Raw genomic sequence first — 16841 nt, forward strand, 5'->3', positions numbered from 1 at the left:
GGGAAGGTAGTGGCTGAGCAACTGGTAGAAGGCCTTGAGGTCTCTGACCAGAACTTTGGATTCCCTGTGGGAGACAATTAAGTGTGTCTGATTCTATGGTATCATTTTGCAAAAATAATTTTCGCTATTAGAAGAGATGGAGAGAGGGGGCTGGTAGCTATGGCAGCTCCAGACATGGGGGAAACAGAATTTGAGATTGGCTAAGGGCAATGAAAATTCTAGATCTTGCTAATGAAGACTGGTTGGTATTAGATGTTGAAATGAGGAGCTAGTAAGAGTCAAGACTGTTTAAAATCAAGTTAGATGAAAAACTTCTTGCTAACAGGGATATTGAGAAAGGATGACTTCATGGAGATAAATTAGTTTGGATTGAGATTCATATAAATTCATGGAGATTTTTATTGTCTTAGCTACGATTTACTGAGAATTTAGTGTGCTTGGCTTTGAGCTAAGTCACACACACACACAGCTAAGTTACACACACACACACACACACACACACACACACTCTTTACACACACACGTTTTCTCATGTAATATTTAGAAGAACCCTGAGGAGTAGTTGCTAGGTGCTCACTTTACTTTAGATGAGAAAACTAATAGAGGAGTTCAGCGATTTTTGCCTAGGGTTACCTACTGGCTGGAGAAAGAGAGATGTTGCAAGTCAGCCAGTAGGTGGAAGGACTGCTATACCTGAGCACATAAGCTGAAATAATCAATTTGACAATTTTGTTCTCCACACTAAGATTTTTGAGGAAGCAAATTGAACACAATTTGAGATGGAAACATTAGCAGCCAGAGTGTGAGGGAGGTAGACAAGAGTCCAAAGGAGGTGTCTTTTTTTTTTTTTCTTAACACGCTCTACTTGGATCCCAGCCATTCCTTCAGTTGAGGACAGTGAATGTTGCTGTGAGCAGGGGCATCCCCTCTAAAAACATATTGAGAAGAAGGATATCCCAGACAGAAGAAATAACATAGAAAAAGACTTAATATATGAAAAAATGCCAGTACAGAGTTGTATAGACGGTTATGAAGAGTACAAAGAAGGTAGTCAGCAACTGGGGAGGTTCTTGCTACCATGAATGCTGACACAGACAGAATCAAAAAGATTTGCCTCAAAAGTCTTTTTGAAAACTTTGAGAATTTTGGAATATGCCTTAAATTTATTGCTTACAATATGTTAGAAAGAATTATTTTAATATTTTAATAAAATATTTCAGAGATGTGTTCTACGAGAAACCAACATGGCTTCCCGCTATGAAAAAGAATTCTTGGAGGTAGAAAAAATTGGAGTTGGGGAATTCGGTACAGTCTACAAGTGTATTAAGAGGCTGGATGGATGTGTTTATGCAATAAAACGTTCCACGAAACCTTTTGCAGGATTATCAAATGAGTAAGTGCCTTTGAAATGTACTAGAAGTACAAACTTTGATTTGGAAGGTTATTTCTCGTCAAAACATTTTAAATAATAGTACTGATGTCATTAAAAAACATACCCATTGCTATCCCCTCCATTTTTTTTTCCCCCATGGTTCTTGAGGCTTTTCCTACTGGTCTGACTGCTTTTGCTTTAATGAATAGATTTATGGAATGATCTTCTGCCTGTTAGCTCATTAGAAATATTGCCAAGTAGGAAGTTACTGTTAACTCACTGGTTATCTCCATTTTGTATTAATAATGAATTCAATAATGAGTTCAATGTTTCCAAGACTACAAGTGAGAAAAAAAGCAACAAAATTTAACTTTCACTCCCAGAACTAATTGTTCAGAAGTTCTTCCTTTTACAAAGAAAACAATTATTTTTAGATTCAGCCAATGCTTTTTGTGAACTGTGGGAATGTAATACTTAGTTTGCTGAATCTGAAATTATGGACCTTCTTCATTTTTATACCGAAATTCATCGAGTACTACATTTTACTTTTTTGTGTGTTGGATTTCCTGTTCCATAATGAATATCTCTCCCCAAGACTGTCCCTGTGACTATATCATATTGGCTGAGTGTAATACGGACTCTAGTGATGTCTAGCCTTCACAGAGAAGATAGAGGATCCATTACAAAATCCAACCATCAAGTCCATAGTGGCTTTATTAAGCGCATCAAAGTTTTTTTTTTAAATTGTAATACAGTGAAATTAAAACTCAAAGCATGTCTGCCACTGAGATAGTAACAACCTAACACTCCTCTTTACATATGCCATGTTCGATTAAAAAAGCACCGTGAATTGTGTAAGACTGTTGAATCACAGACTTGTACCTCTGAAACAAGTAATACATTGTATGTTAAAAAAAGAAGAAGATAGTAGGAAGGGAAAAATGAAGGGAGGGAAATCGGAGGGGGAGATAAACCATGAGAGACTATGGACTCTGAGAAACAAACTGAGGGTTCCAGGGAGGGGGGGTGGGGGGATGGGTTAGCCTGGTGATGGGTATTAAAGAGGGCACGTACTGCATGGAGCACTGGGTGTTATACGCAAACAATGAATCATGGAACACTACATCAAAAACTAATGATGATGGTATGGTGATTAACATGATAAGAAAAAAACAACCATGGATTTTGGTACTAGGATGATCAAGGTTCTGGTCTTAGGTCTACTATCACCGGCTTGATGTTGGGCCAGTCCCAGCTTTTCTAAAGCCTTCATCCTTGCCACTATATCTTACTGAGTAGTTATGAAAATTAAATGAGATAAAATAGTAAGCAAGCGAGTACTCAGTAAATGTTCTGCCACTGTTAATAATGCCTCACTCATATCTTGTCTTATATTTTATTCTTTATTATTATGTTCAATTAGCCAACTTATAGCACATCACAAATTTTTGATGTAATGTTCAACGATTCATTAGTTGGATATAACACCCAGTGCTTATCACAACATGTGCCCTCCTTAATACCCATCACCTGGTTACCCCATCCCCCCACCCCCCTCCCTTCTGTAACTCTCAGTTTGTTTCCTGGAGTCCAGAGTCTTGTCTTTTAAAAAAAATTTGTATGTATATTATCTTGACTAATTTTTCTTTTTCTTTTTTTTTTAGAGATTTTATTTATTTATTTGAGAGAGAGAGAGAATGAGAGATAGAGAGCACGAGAGGGAAGAGGGTCAGAGGGAGAAGCAGACTCCCTGCTGAGCAGGGAGCCCGATGCGGGACCCGATCCCGGGACTCCAGGATCATGACCTGAGCCGAAAGCAGTCGCTTAACCAACTGAGCCACCCAGGTGCCCCTTGACTAATTTTTCTTGATGCTTTTCCATCTTTTAGGAATTTGGCTTTGCATGAAGTTTATGCTCATGCAGTGCTTGGGCATCACCCGCATGTGGTACGTTACTACTCTGCATGGGCAGAAGATGACCACATGATCATTCAGAATGAATACTGCAATGGTAAGTATGTGGACTAGTATCTATGGAGAGGGAGATGAACGTTTAAGTCTCCAGGAAAAAAAAATCTTTGTCTCCTCCTTGTATTTTATGCCAGGCATAGCAGTTATACCTAAAAAGTCTGTACTATGGTTTTGCTTGGAAGCAGAGAGCTGAGGACATGGAGTTATGTTGAAAAGGAACTTCCATTTTTGCTATGTCATATTTCTTTCAGAGCTGATGTGTGGCTGACATATAGAAGCTATCAATCCCTTCATACTTTACTCAATACTTAGAAAAATTTTGCCCTAGTGGTTTGAATGGTAAATCCTCTTACATTTGCTAGGTATTCTAAAAGATGCAAACCATAGTCCCTACCATTTTCAGGGAGGGAGTGATTAAACTTACACAGCCAACTTTTGATTAATTTTCAAGTGGATTCCTGAATTGGGGGATAGTTCATGCATCTTGATGCTTCTTACCTTTGAGCTTTAGTGTTCTCACTAGAGTTTGAGCGTGGGGTGGGTGCTGGGAATGAGATGCAATGACTTCAGAACCATACATACACAAGAAACTGGCAGAACTTTTTTCTGGGCTACTTAAATAAAGAAAGTAGTCTTTTTTTTTTAAGATTTTATTTATTTATTTGACAGAGAGAGACACAGTGAGAGAGGGAACACAAGCAGGGGGAGTAGGAGAGGGAGAAGCAGGCTTCCCACAGAGCAGGGAGCCCGATGTGGGGTTCGAACCCAGGACCCTGGGATCATGACCTGAGCCGAAGGCAGACACTTAATGACTGAGCCACCCAGGCGCCCCAAGAAAGTAGTCTTTTAGTTTAACATATTTTAATCTGTGATTGAGGGGTTGACATAACAGTACAGTTACACGTGATTATTCTCAAATATGTTTCATCAAAATGTTCACTGGTAAAATAGGAAAGTGCTACCAAATTAAATAGAAGCTTGCTGGCATTTTAGGAGCAGCAATCCATATTCTGGCCATGGTAATAGTGGAAATGGCATCCCTCCCAAACCTGCTCCCCCCGCCCAAACAACATGTACACCCACCCTCAAGTTTCTCTGATAGTACAGTCTTTTGAGTAATTTTAGTAACCACTAGGTAGTTCTGAGTATGTATGTGCAGCCTGACTTTTGAGGAGAGCGGTCAGTGGTAAAGCTTCATCATTATATATACAAGTAGGTTAAGTAGATAATATTATGAAATGCTAGAAACATAGAAAATATTACACACATGCTGCAAAATAATGATTTGGAGTTTCGTTAGGGCCTGATTTCCTTGTAGTATTAACTAGGAACTTTGTTGGTTTCTTTTCTCTAGCAAGTTCACCTAAATCCCTTTTTCTAATAGTCTCTTTAGGATAAAAAAAAAAAAAATGGACCCTTTCCTTGTGATTGAGAAGTTGAGACTTTTCTTAATCTTCTCTTCCTAATTCCTTCTTATAACCTGAGATTCCCTACTCTTCTCCCTCCCCACCCCCCAAACTGGTTTTATTTTCATGACTTTTAACTATTAACAAAGATAATATCAACAAAATTAGCCAAGAAAGTCATACAAAACAGAATTAATTTAATCTGATTTGGGGCACTGTAAAGATTTCAAATTTTAAAAAGAATAAGAAGGAGTGATTGTTCCTATTACAAATCATCTTCTAATTCTGTCCAACATTTGAATACCTTCTACAGGTATGATATTATAATAAGTTCTAAGGTGAGATACACCATAGAGTGAGCTAAGGTAAGTCCTTCAAGGAGCTTTACTCCACTTGCTCTGTTACAACGAATACTCGAGACAATTTGCTGCAAAGCCAGGTGGTACAACTACGGTTAAAAAGCATTCAGAGAAGATGGATGTGAGCGAGGGGCAGCACAGTGTGGTAGAATGGGCCCGGGCTTTAAAGTCAGGCAGACCTGGGTGCGGCACACTAGTTGTATGATCTCTGGGATGTCAATCCCACTGAGTAAAGAGATCGTAGTATTTACTTAAGGGAGTAGTTTGAGAAATAGCAACAATCAAAGGCCAGCACAGTGTCAATACCTGATACATAGTAAGAACTCAATAATAGTTATTAGAGCAACCCAAGAAAATCTCATAAAGGAGGTAAGACTTGAAAGGGGGCTTGCAGAAAGATTACCAGAGTTTAAGCAAGTAGAGGGAAGACTTCCATTAGAGGAACAGTATGCAGACAGAGGGCATGGTATTGGGGATGGGTCTGACCAAGCAGACAGTAAGGAGACTGACAGGACTGAGCTGATCCCTAAGTAAGACCAGAAAGGTAAAGTGTGGGAAGGCTATGGAGGGCTCTTGGATGTTTCCAGGCAGTCGATTTCGGAGTATATCATGAGGAATCATTGTCTGTTTACCATGGTGGTCCACTAACTTCACTGCATACTTGCCCCTTAAAATGTAATTCTGATTTATCAAAATGTAATTCGTATACATTGCTTTCAAATGTGAACTGATCATTGAAAATAAATTATGCCCTTATACTTGTCTTATTTGTAGTTATGGATAATCCATGTTGAGACTTTGCCCTGTGGCTCTAAATAAAGGAGACTAAGTCCAAGTACTTGTAAGGTGGCAGAGTAGCCAGTGCCTGATTCCTTCTAATCCTTCCCCCCTCCATTCTCTACCTCTCCCTCTTTCTCATCTCTTCATCGTCATGCTTGCCACCTTTATCCCTGTACCCCCAGCCTGTCCCAGCAGTCAGGCTAGACCATGTATAGTTATAGTTTTGCTCAGATTATAAATTAGATGACTTAGATAATGTACATCATAATTGGTAGAGACAGGCAGTTATCTGATTTTCCCGACTGTGCCTTGTAAGCCCTGAACCAATCAAATGTTCCTTCCTCCGCCCTCACCCTTGCCAAGATCTCTTACACATCACCTTGGGGTCAGCCTCTGAAATCTGAAGGTCATCCAGCAAGTAGATCAATTGTGCAGTCACCAGGATTCCAAACAACTCAGGATGGGATGATTAATCTGTCCCTAATGGCAGTATTTTCTTGTGATGACTTCTGTCACTGAAGTTTTATAGAGCCTGCTCCCCTCGGATGGTGGTTCTTGGATTTGTTCCAGTGATGTGACATCCAGAAGCCTGCCTTCTCTGTGGAACACCATGAATACTGGTTTTGTTTTCCCACCAAACGAGGAATAACTTTACCAGCAGAAAAATATGCTTGTGTTGTAGCGAGCAACATAAAATCAAGATTTTGAGAATACAAGTGTATGAACAAAATATCCTGTTGAATTGTTGTTCTGCTGTTTACATTTCATTGTTGGAAGGCATTTGCTATTTATTTTAGTCTGTTAGGCCTCCTAAGCAGATGGAAAAACATAGATATGTCTTTCTTAAGTTTCTTCTTTTTTCCCCCCTGCCAAGTAGGGAAAGCACTTTTATCTAAAGAAAGAATCCAGCCGGCCATCTCATAAAGATGGTTTGAGAAGAGCTGTCCAGGAGCTGGTTGTTTCCTCCTAGGGCACAATGCTGGCAATTCTGGTACCATCTCCAGGTGGTACATTGGGGTATGGAGTTAAGGCTCCAGGGTAGCTGAGATTAGCAGGGATGAAGTTTATAGTTCATTCAGTATTGCTCTATGAACACCTACTTTCTTAATACTATTTAGCAAAGAACAGTTAATAATGCTCTCTGATAAGAGAGAGACAATCAGCTTTAGCTTTGGCAAAATAAACACCTTCTAACACCTTTGCATAAAAGCTTTTCAGTAACTTTTACTGTTAATTATTACTTGGCTAACTTTAATATTATCTACAGAGCTTCTAAGTAATTAAAAGTGCTGCTCTCACTGGTCTAGTTACCCTTAATAAATACCTGTAGTTCTTCAGGGAACTGACAGTATACCTCAGCTTATAATCTACAAGACCATCTTAAAGGGTTCCCACGGACCCGCAGGGGGCTTCTCTCCTTCCACACCTTCTAAGGGGTCCCTGTCTCAGTCTCTCCTTTCCTTCTGTTGCCAGGATAGACATTCAGTTCAGAACACATAGATGAGATGCAAGACCTTGAGAAAGTGGAACTGCATAAGGTGGGGCCGTGTCTTGAAGGAGCACCGAGCCTAGTGGGAGATGAGTTCCAGGGGACACGGGAGCCTTAGCTGCAGGCCACCTTCTCCTTGCCACACCTCACGGCTTCGTCTGGAAACTTAGACTCCAGGTGACTTTGTTTCAGCACCCTCTTCCTTTCTATCTAGTGTCTTCTCTGGCACATAAATTCTGAGAAGAGTTCTGAGTGGGGAAAAAAAAAAAAAAACCAGACACACTCTTCACTTTAGGCCTCTGTGTTTCCGAAAATGGCTGAAATTCTTCTCTTTTCTGAATTTATTTTAACACAACAGGTCAATCTTTATATTGAATTTTACATGGGATATGGTAAAGTATGGATTTCTTAAAAAATACCATTACCATCTCAGATCCTAGATTGTTCTGGACAGATACTTCAAGGCTAGAGCCCTAATGACCAGAGAGACCCAGGACTAGAATTTGACTGAAGAGGCTGCCAGTGAACGCAAGTTAAGGGAATAAAGGTTCAGAAGCGTTCTAATACCTTAGGACAGGGGCAAGCAAGATCAGGTAGTCAGATGAGTCCAGGCCTTATTATTTATTTATTTATTTATTTTTAACATTCTTAGTTTATTGATCCTCTCATGAAAAGTCTGCACAACCACCACAGATAAAGCCACTGCAGCATCTTTACTCCTTCTGTTGTCCAATCTCCAGCTCACTTCTTTTTGCCAGCACCAACGTTGGCTTTTGCAGTCCCCCTGACTTTCTTCATTCTGTTCTTACGTTCCTTTCGCTGTTTTCTTGATGTCTTTTTCTTCTCATACAGGCCATATCTTGCAAGTCTGTGTTTGGGTTCCTTTTTCTTTCCATAATCCAAAGAATCATAAATCATGCCAAAGCCGGTTGTCTTGCCACCACCAAAATGGGTTCTGAATCCAAACACAAATATGACATCTGGTGTGGTCTTGTACATTTTGGCTAGTTTTTCCCGAATGTCTGTCTTAGGTACCGTTGCCTTTCCAGGGTGAAGAACATCAATGACCATCTGTTTCCGCTGAAGTAGTCGGTTAGTCAGGAACTTCCTGGTCCGGATAGTTACTGTGTCGTTCATGATGGCGGCGAGGCTTCCCAGGCCTTATTTTTTACTGATAACAATGATAAATCAAGAGTCTTTCTATAGTTGATATGCAAATACTGTGGCTCAAATAGGATTTAGGTGTATATTGAAGTTTTATATTTTCCTTGGGTCAGCAATCATTAAATAATCTTATTTTGTGATATATTTTTAATGGAATTAAACTTAGAATCAATTACACTAAAGTTACTAGTAGCCTGTAATTACTAGCTTGACAGTGACTTAATCTTCAATGCCAATAGCAGCTATTTGTCTAGGCCTGATTGGGCTTCTGGTTAATAATTAGATACCTAGCCCTTTTAAAATGTTAGTTGGGCATACTCAAGGCAATACAACCACACATTGGATACCTGGGGTGTGGCATTTTATTTTCTTCTTTAAAAGTCCTATAACTCTTTTCCAACACATCTGTGGTATAGACAGGAGCAGATATTGTGTTTTACACTGAAACTGAATAATCTAAACTTGTTGGACTGAACTCATTCACAAGAACTTTATTGAATGTTTACTACGCTTTTATATATTACGATTCATGCCTTTTCTCTATTCTGTGAGGTTGCTCTCTGTTGTTCCTTCCTAGGTGGGAGCTTGCAGACTGCTTTATCTGAAAACACGAAGTCTGGCAATCATTTCCAAGAGCCAAAACTCAAGGACATCCTTCTGCAGATTTCCCTTGGGCTTAAGTACATCCACAACTCTGGCATGGTGCACCTGGACATCAAACCTAGTCAGTATGGCTCCCCTCTGCTCCTGGGCCAGATTCTCCACCGAGTTGGTGCCTGTGTGTCTACTAAGCATCGAAGATGCTGGTTGCTGGCAAAATCGCTTTATTTCCCTAAAAAATTTAAACAGCTTTATCCATTTTCCCTCCTGGGCCTAGAGGACAGAGAGAGAGAAGGCTCTTTCCCAGATGGCGAAGCCAAAGTATGAAATTAGGTCTCTAACTTACTGCATAGCTAAGTGACAGCGTTTTGGCTACATCCTAAACGTATTGACGACTAGTGCTATATATTACTCTTTCTAATTCAGCACTGGCTAAAGTGAATAGAACTGGTTTTGGCACTCAATAACATGAAACTCAAAGAAACATTGATACCATTTTTTCAGGCTATTTCTTTGTTTTGAGGCTACTAGCCTCTTCAGACGATGAGGTGTATCTGAGATCAGTTTCACTTATAGATATTCTCAATCACTGAGCTGTTCAGAAGTAGTGTGAGAGATTCCACAAAAGGAAAGAAACCATGGTAGTCTTGTTACACAGAAGAGGAGGGTGGCTAAAATGTCAGACACAGAAAAGAATCTTTGAGTGAAAAAGCTAAGGAATCATTACTTTGTCAATTTGGTTTTTTTTTGGGTTTTTTTTTTTTTTTTTTTAGGTAACATCTTCATTTGTCATAAGATGCAAAGTGACTCTCCTATAGTCCCAGAAGAGATTGAAAATGAAGCTGATTGGTTTCTCTCTGCCAATGTGATGTATAAAATTGGTGAGTTTGCCTTAAGCCCTGACCTGTATATTATAAAATTTATAGTGATGATTCCATTTGTTCCAGTTTTAAAGACACGCTTTTAAAGGGCTCTATTTTTTCTTTATTTTTTTAGGTGACTTGGGTCATGTGACCTCAATAAGCAAACCGAAAGTGGAGGAGGGAGATAGTCGCTTCCTGGCTAATGAGATTTTACAAGAGGTAAAGATTAGGGAAACAGAGGGTATTTTATAATTCATTGAACTTTTTAACTCTCAAGTGAAGCTTCACAGTGCAAAAGCTGAAAGGTATATATTTACCATTTAAAAAAAAGACTTTATATATATTTTTTAAGATTTTATTTATTTGACAGAGAGAGACACAGTGAGAGAGGGAACACAAGCAGGGGGAGTGGGAGAGGGAGAGAAGCAGGCTTCCCGCGGAGCAGGGAGCCCAATATGGGGCTTGATCCCAGGACTCTGGGATCGTGACCCGAGCTGAAGGCGGACGCTCAACGACTGAGCCACCCAGGCACCCCTAAAAAAGACTTTAGAGAGAGAGAGTGCTAGTGCAGGAGCAAGGGGAAAGGCAGAGGGCGAGGGAGAGAATCTCAAGCAGGCACTGTGCTGAGTGCAGAGCCCAGTGCAGTGCAGGGCTTGATCTCATGACCCTGAGATTATGACCTGAGCTCAAATCAAGAGTCGGATGCTTAACTAGCTACCCAGGTGCCCTGAAAAGTCTATATTTACAATTTAAATTGATATTATCCCTTTTCCTATTCAGAATTGAGACCAAAGGTAAGAGAGAAACTCCCCCCGCCCCCACCCCCCAAAAATGGCATAAGAAAAGCTGGCTTGATCATGGATTAATATTTTTACTGTTTTTTATAAAGGTCCTTTACTGTTGCTAGTATTTCTTAGAATCCTAAAATCATGGATTCTCTAGCAGAAAGGAAGCCTTTATTGGTTCAGCCCATCCTTATGCTATCATCCTTTTGATAGCACCACCAGCTCTGATGAAATGACCTTTAGTTATTGTCTACCTAATAGGATGTCTGTGGAGTCAGGGCTAGGAAGGATTTAGTTCCCTCCAGGATGATAATATCTGGGACGTGCCAGTCTATGCTTGAACTCTTTGAGCCTGACAGAACAAAATGGCCCTAAGATTCTACCTTAAATGCTTCAGGGCACAGCAATGTGAATCAGGTGGATTTGTGCTGTATCGTCCATCTTCTCTAGAAGTAAACTACTAGCCACGGCAGATGTGACCTTGCCCATTGTGTCTGTTTAAGCTCATGTGCGCTCAAATGAACCTCTTTTACCAGTTGTCTTTATACTCACTTCACTAGGCAACCTAACTGGCCTTCCTATCGTCTGTTTTGAAGGATTATCAGCACCTTCCCAAAGCAGACATATTTGCCTTGGGATTAACAATTGCAGTGGCTGCAGGAGCAGAGTCATTACCCACCAATGGCACCGCATGGCATCATATTCGTGAGGGGAACCTTCCAGACATTCCTCAGAAACTCTCAGAAGAATTTTACAATCTACTCAAGGTGGTATCTCTTAGGAGGTGAAGAGAAGATAGAAATGTCTATTTTTTTAAAAAAAATACAATGGCAAGGAGGTAGGGAAAGGGAAAAGGAGGTGTTGGTGGTGCCACTGACAGAGGAAAAAAGAATCATGACCCTGAAGCCCAGAAAAGCCACAGGACTGATTGAAAGCTTCTCAAGGAAACTTAAAGGATATTATAGAACCTTTCATGTTCTAGTTTAAAATCCTGTTACATGTTTTTCTCTGCCCTTCCCAACAACCCTGTTAAGGTGGGCAGTTCAGGAAACCGAGGCCCAGAGCAGTTCCTGGACTTGTATTCTCACCTTTGATAACTGATTAACTCTGAAATCAAACCTGATCTTTTGCTCTTGGGTCAGGGTTTTAACTATTGTCATTGGTAACAGTGATATTACAAAAAAAAAAAATTTGAATTTTAAGTGTATAGAAGAAAGTATAAACTACTTTACTGATGAATAACTGGCAATACCACCAATCATCTGCACTATTGGAAAAAGGCATAATGTTAGTTCGGGAATCTATGCGTTACTTGTACTCTGTGATATCTGAGTATGTGTAGGGACAAGGAAAGGAAGCTTTCTGTTGAAATCGAGGTACAAGAAAATGACACTGTTGAGAAGCCTAGAATTAGATACTAAGAATACAAAACGTCTACGTAAGATTTCATGGTTTTAGGAACAGGATTGGTTAGGATCCCTACAATAGCCTTAGAAACATTTACTCTTGGGGATTAAATTTGAATTTCATAGTTTACCTGAAAACTTCAAATTTTGTTATAAACTTGTCTTTCTGTGCTTCTGCTTTCCTGAAAGAACAAGGTAAACCCTTGCTCACAGTGAACTTTCGTGCATAACCTAATCACTTATTTCTATGTGTCAATTACTCTTAGATTTAGTTGATACATACTGAGTACTTCAGTGCTGGCCCAGGGCACTATGTATAACTATACATATATGTCAATTTATTTAATTCTTGCAATGCTCCACAAGGTGAATATTGTTATCCCAAGTATCAGGAAAGGGAAAGTGAGTTTCGGCATAGTTAAGTCACTTTCTCAAGCCACTTAGTGAATGGTGGAACTGGCTCTGAGCATGGGTCTCCAAATGGAAGGTCCAGTGTTTTCTCCATTATACAACATTGCTAATTGCTGTAAATAATTAGCCGTTTTCTACTGTATTTAAGTTTTTTTAGGTTAAGGCACTTTCTACCTGAAGATGAGTGCTGTAGGAATACTGTCATGGTGGGGTATCCTTAGTTTTAAGTGAGAAGGAGCATGTGGTAGTGGAAAGCAAATGGAACTGGGACTTGGGTGACTTGGGTTTTAGTCTTGGTCCTGTTGATAAGTTGGACAAGTCACTTTTGATTTCAGGACCTCAGTTTCTTCCCACTTAAAATTAAGGCATTAAAAAAATTAAAATAAAATTAAGGCATTAAACTGGTTAATCACGCAACTAGCTCTAAAATATGATAAAGACAAGTCAAAGGTACGGATGATGGATGCCACTGTGTAGGGATGATGCTCCCGTCCCTGGTGGAGCTAAGTGTTCATTTATTTCTTCCCCTACAAAGTTAAAAGCAGAGTTTCACAAAACTCACCAGCAGTAGCTGGGTTGGAGTTGGCTTGGGTGGGGAGATTTTCCCAGCAGTTAAGTTTCTGCATCTTTTGTTTTGGTCCAACATCAACAGAACATGATCCACCCTGACCCAAGGGAGAGAGCTTCTGCAGCAGCTCTGGCCAGAAGTCGAGTTCTCCGGCCCTCCCTTGGGAAAGCAGAAGAGCTCCAGCAGCAGCTTAACTTGGAAAAGTTCAAGACAGCCACACTGGAAAGGTAGTTTTTTGTTTTGTTTCCTGCTTTTTAAAGTAAGCCCTAGGCCCAATGTGGAGCTTGAACTCACAACCCCAAGAACAAGCTACTTATTTAACCCATCCCTCTACCCACCTCTCTTCTGGTAACCATGAGGTTGTTCTTTATAGTTAAAAGAGTCTGTTTCTTGATTTGTCTTTGTATTTTTTCCCTTTGCTTGTTTTGTTTCTTAAATTCCACGTATGAGTGAAATCATATAGTATTTGTCTTTCTCTGACTATACTCTCTAGTTCCATCCATATCCTTGCAAATGGCAAGACTTCATTCTTTTTTATGGCTGAATAATATTCCATCAAATATATATACCACATCTTCTTTACCCATTCATGTATTGATGGACACTTGGGCTGCTTCCATAATTTGGCTATTGCAGATAATGCTGCTATAAACATTGGGGAGCATGTATCCCTTTGAATTAGTGTTCTTGTATTCTTTGTGTAAATACCCAGTAGTACAATTGCTGGATTATAATGTAGTTCTATTTTTAACTTTTTGAGTAACCTCCATACTGTTTCCCACAGTGGCTGTACCAGTTTGCGTTCTCACCAACAGGGAAAGAGGGTTCCTTTTTCTCCACATCTTCGCCACAACACCTGTTGTTTCTTGTGTTGTTGATTTTTGCCATTCTGTCAGGTGTGAGATGGTATCTCATTGTAGTTTTCATTTTCCTGATAAGTGATGATGACCAAGTTTTCATGTGTCTGTTGGCCATCTGGATGTCATCTTTAGAGAAATGTTTATTCATATCTTCTGCCCATTTTTAATTGGATTATTTATTTTTTGGGTGTTGAGATGTATTAGTTCTTTATATATTTTGGAAACTAACCCTTTATCAGATATGTCATTTGTCCAATATGTTCTCCCATTCCATAGGTTGCCTTTTAATTTCATTGATGGTTTCCTTCACTATGCATAGGCTTTTCATCTTGATGAAGTTCCAACGGTTCATTTTTGCTTTTGTTTCCCTTGCCCCAGGAGACAGATCTAGCAAGAAATTGCTATGGCCAATGTCAAAGAAGTTACTACCTGTGTTCTCTAATAGGATTTTTATGGTTTCAGGTCTCACACTTAGGTCTTTATTCCATTTTGAGTTTATTTTAGTGTATGGTGTAAGAAAGTGGTCCAGTTTCATTCTTTTGTATGTTCTGTCCAGTTTTCCCAACACTGTTTGTTGAAGAGACTGTCTTTTCCCCATTGGATATTCTTTCCTGCTTTGTTGAAGATTAACTCACCACATAATTGTAGGTTTATATCTGGATTTTCTATTCTGTTCCATTGATCTATGTGTCTATTTTTGTGCTAGTACCATACTGTTTTAATTACTAAAGCTTTGTAACATAACTCAAAGTCTTGACTTGTGATGGCTCCAGCTTTGCTTTTCTTTTTCAAGATTGCTTTGGCTATTTGGGGTCTTTTGTGGTTCCATACAAATCTTAGGATTCTTCTAGTTCTGTGAAAAATGCTGTTGGTATTTTGATAGGGATTCCATTAAATGTAGATTGCTTTGGGTAGTACAGACATTTTAACAAATATTGTTAAATATTTGTTATTCCAATCTACGAGTGTGGAATGCCTTTCCATTTCTTTGTGTCGTTTTCAATTTCTTTCATCAGTGTTTTACAGTTTTCAGAGTACAGGTCTTTCACCTCTTTGGTTAGGTTTATTCCCAGGTATCTTATAGTTTTTGGTGCAACTGTAAATGGGATCGATTCCTTGATTTCTCTTTCTGCTGCTTCGTTACTAGTATATAGAAATGCAACAGATTTCTGCAGATTGATTTCGTATCCTGCAACTTTAATGAATTCGTTTATCAGTTTTAGCAGCTTTTTGGTGGCGTGTGTAGGGTTTTCTAAATATAGTTTCATGTCATTTGCAAATAGTGAAAGTTTTACTTCTTCCTTACTGATCTGGATTCCTTTTATTTCTTTTTGTTGTCTGCTTGCTGTGGCTAGGACTTCCACTACTATGTTAAGTGAAAATGGTGAGAGTGGACATTCTTATTTTGTTCCTGATCTTAGGGGAAAAGCTCTATTTTTCCCCATTAAGGATAATGTTAGCTGTGGGTTTTCATAGATGGCCTTTATTATGATGAGGTATGTTTCCTCTAAACTTACTTTGTGGAGGGTTTTTTTTTTTTTTTTTTTATCATGAATGGATGATGTACTTTGTCAAAAGCTTTTTCTGTATCTATTAAAATGATCATATGGTTTTTATCCTTTCTCTTATTGACGTGATATATCACATTGATTGATTTATGAATACTGAACCACCCTCGCAACCCAGCAATAAATCCCACTTGTGGGAATGATTGTGGTGAATGATTTTTAAATGTATTGTTGAATTCAGTTTGCTAATATTTTGAGAATTTGTGCATCTATGTTCATCAGCGATATTGGCCTGTAGTCCTTTTTTAGTGGTGTCTTTATCTGGTTTTTATTTAAAAAAATTTTAAACATCATTTGTGCCCCAATCAGTAGGATTTAGGAAACCTAATCTGCCATGTGTTATGGCATATGTGTGCCAGCCATTTTTAAAGAAAATCACAGGAGTTAATTTTCTATATATAGCTATCTATATATATATATGGCTTCTATATAGCTCAGGCTTGTTTCTATAAATACTGAAATAAAAAGAAAAATTTAGATCATAAATATCATCTTTAATTTAGGATCAAGTAATATATTTTTTCCCCTTTAATTGTCAGGGAACTGAGAGAAGCTCAGCAGGCCTGGTCCTCCCAGGAAGAGCATAGTGATGCTGGGGTCTCTGGGACCCCCACAGGATCAAGAAGCACCAAACGCCTGGTGGGAGGAAAAAGTGCAAAGTCTTCAAGCTTCACCTGGGGGAAGTCTTCCCCATAAGAACTCACTTCACACCAATCCCCGCTTTTGCCTTATAGCTTCCAGAAATAGATATTGACCGTGTCAGCCTTCCTCTTGTAAAGGGGAAGATTAACCAACTGGAATGCCCAAAGAATTCAAAAACCACTCCTAATTTAGCATTGACAGTCAAGATTGTCAAGCTATTACGGCCTTGTATTAGCAATGGTCCCAGGTACAATCATTGGCAGCCATTTCTCTTCTCTGCTGTTATATTCCTAAGGCTACCTATCAACGGTTTGTTTACTTCTCACACTTACTGATGCACGACGGGAAAGCACACAGCCCTGAACTGAAAGAAGAGAAATCAGCAGCTCTAGGCACAGCCTCTGGACTACAAGGCTGCTGTAGCTGATTGCCTACCAAGGAACAGGGACTCTCCCTGCACAAAGAAAGGAATATAATTTTGTTTTGAGTTGAGGTAACTGTGCATGTACTTCAATAATGTTTCTCAGGGTGAATGATGGTATTCCTAAAAGAATTCTCAGTCACTCTGAGCAAGTGGTTTTCCTACTGTATTCTTTGA

The 16841-nt window shown here is 39.3% G+C and overlaps 1 protein-coding gene across 1 annotated transcript in view; it reads left to right on the forward strand.

Annotated features, from left to right (window-relative positions):
* The window catches only part of WEE2 (WEE2 oocyte meiosis inhibiting kinase), a 33593-nt gene extending 16752 nt beyond the window's left edge, over positions 1-16841 (forward strand). The window contains exons 4-11 of the mRNA XM_027572951.1: positions 1221-1393; positions 3261-3382; positions 9118-9264; positions 9914-10021; positions 10137-10222; positions 11385-11555; positions 13258-13400; positions 16141-16841. Coding sequence (XP_027428752.1) covers positions 1221-1393; positions 3261-3382; positions 9118-9264; positions 9914-10021; positions 10137-10222; positions 11385-11555; positions 13258-13400; positions 16141-16297 — 1107 coding nt within the window. The 3' untranslated portion in view covers positions 16298-16841. The remainder of the gene's footprint in view (positions 1-1220; positions 1394-3260; positions 3383-9117; positions 9265-9913; positions 10022-10136; positions 10223-11384; positions 11556-13257; positions 13401-16140) is intronic.

Source organism: Zalophus californianus, chromosome 12 (assembly GCF_009762305.2).
Source record: "Zalophus californianus isolate mZalCal1 chromosome 12, mZalCal1.pri.v2, whole genome shotgun sequence".
NCBI classification, from domain to species: domain Eukaryota; kingdom Metazoa; phylum Chordata; class Mammalia; order Carnivora; family Otariidae; genus Zalophus; species Zalophus californianus.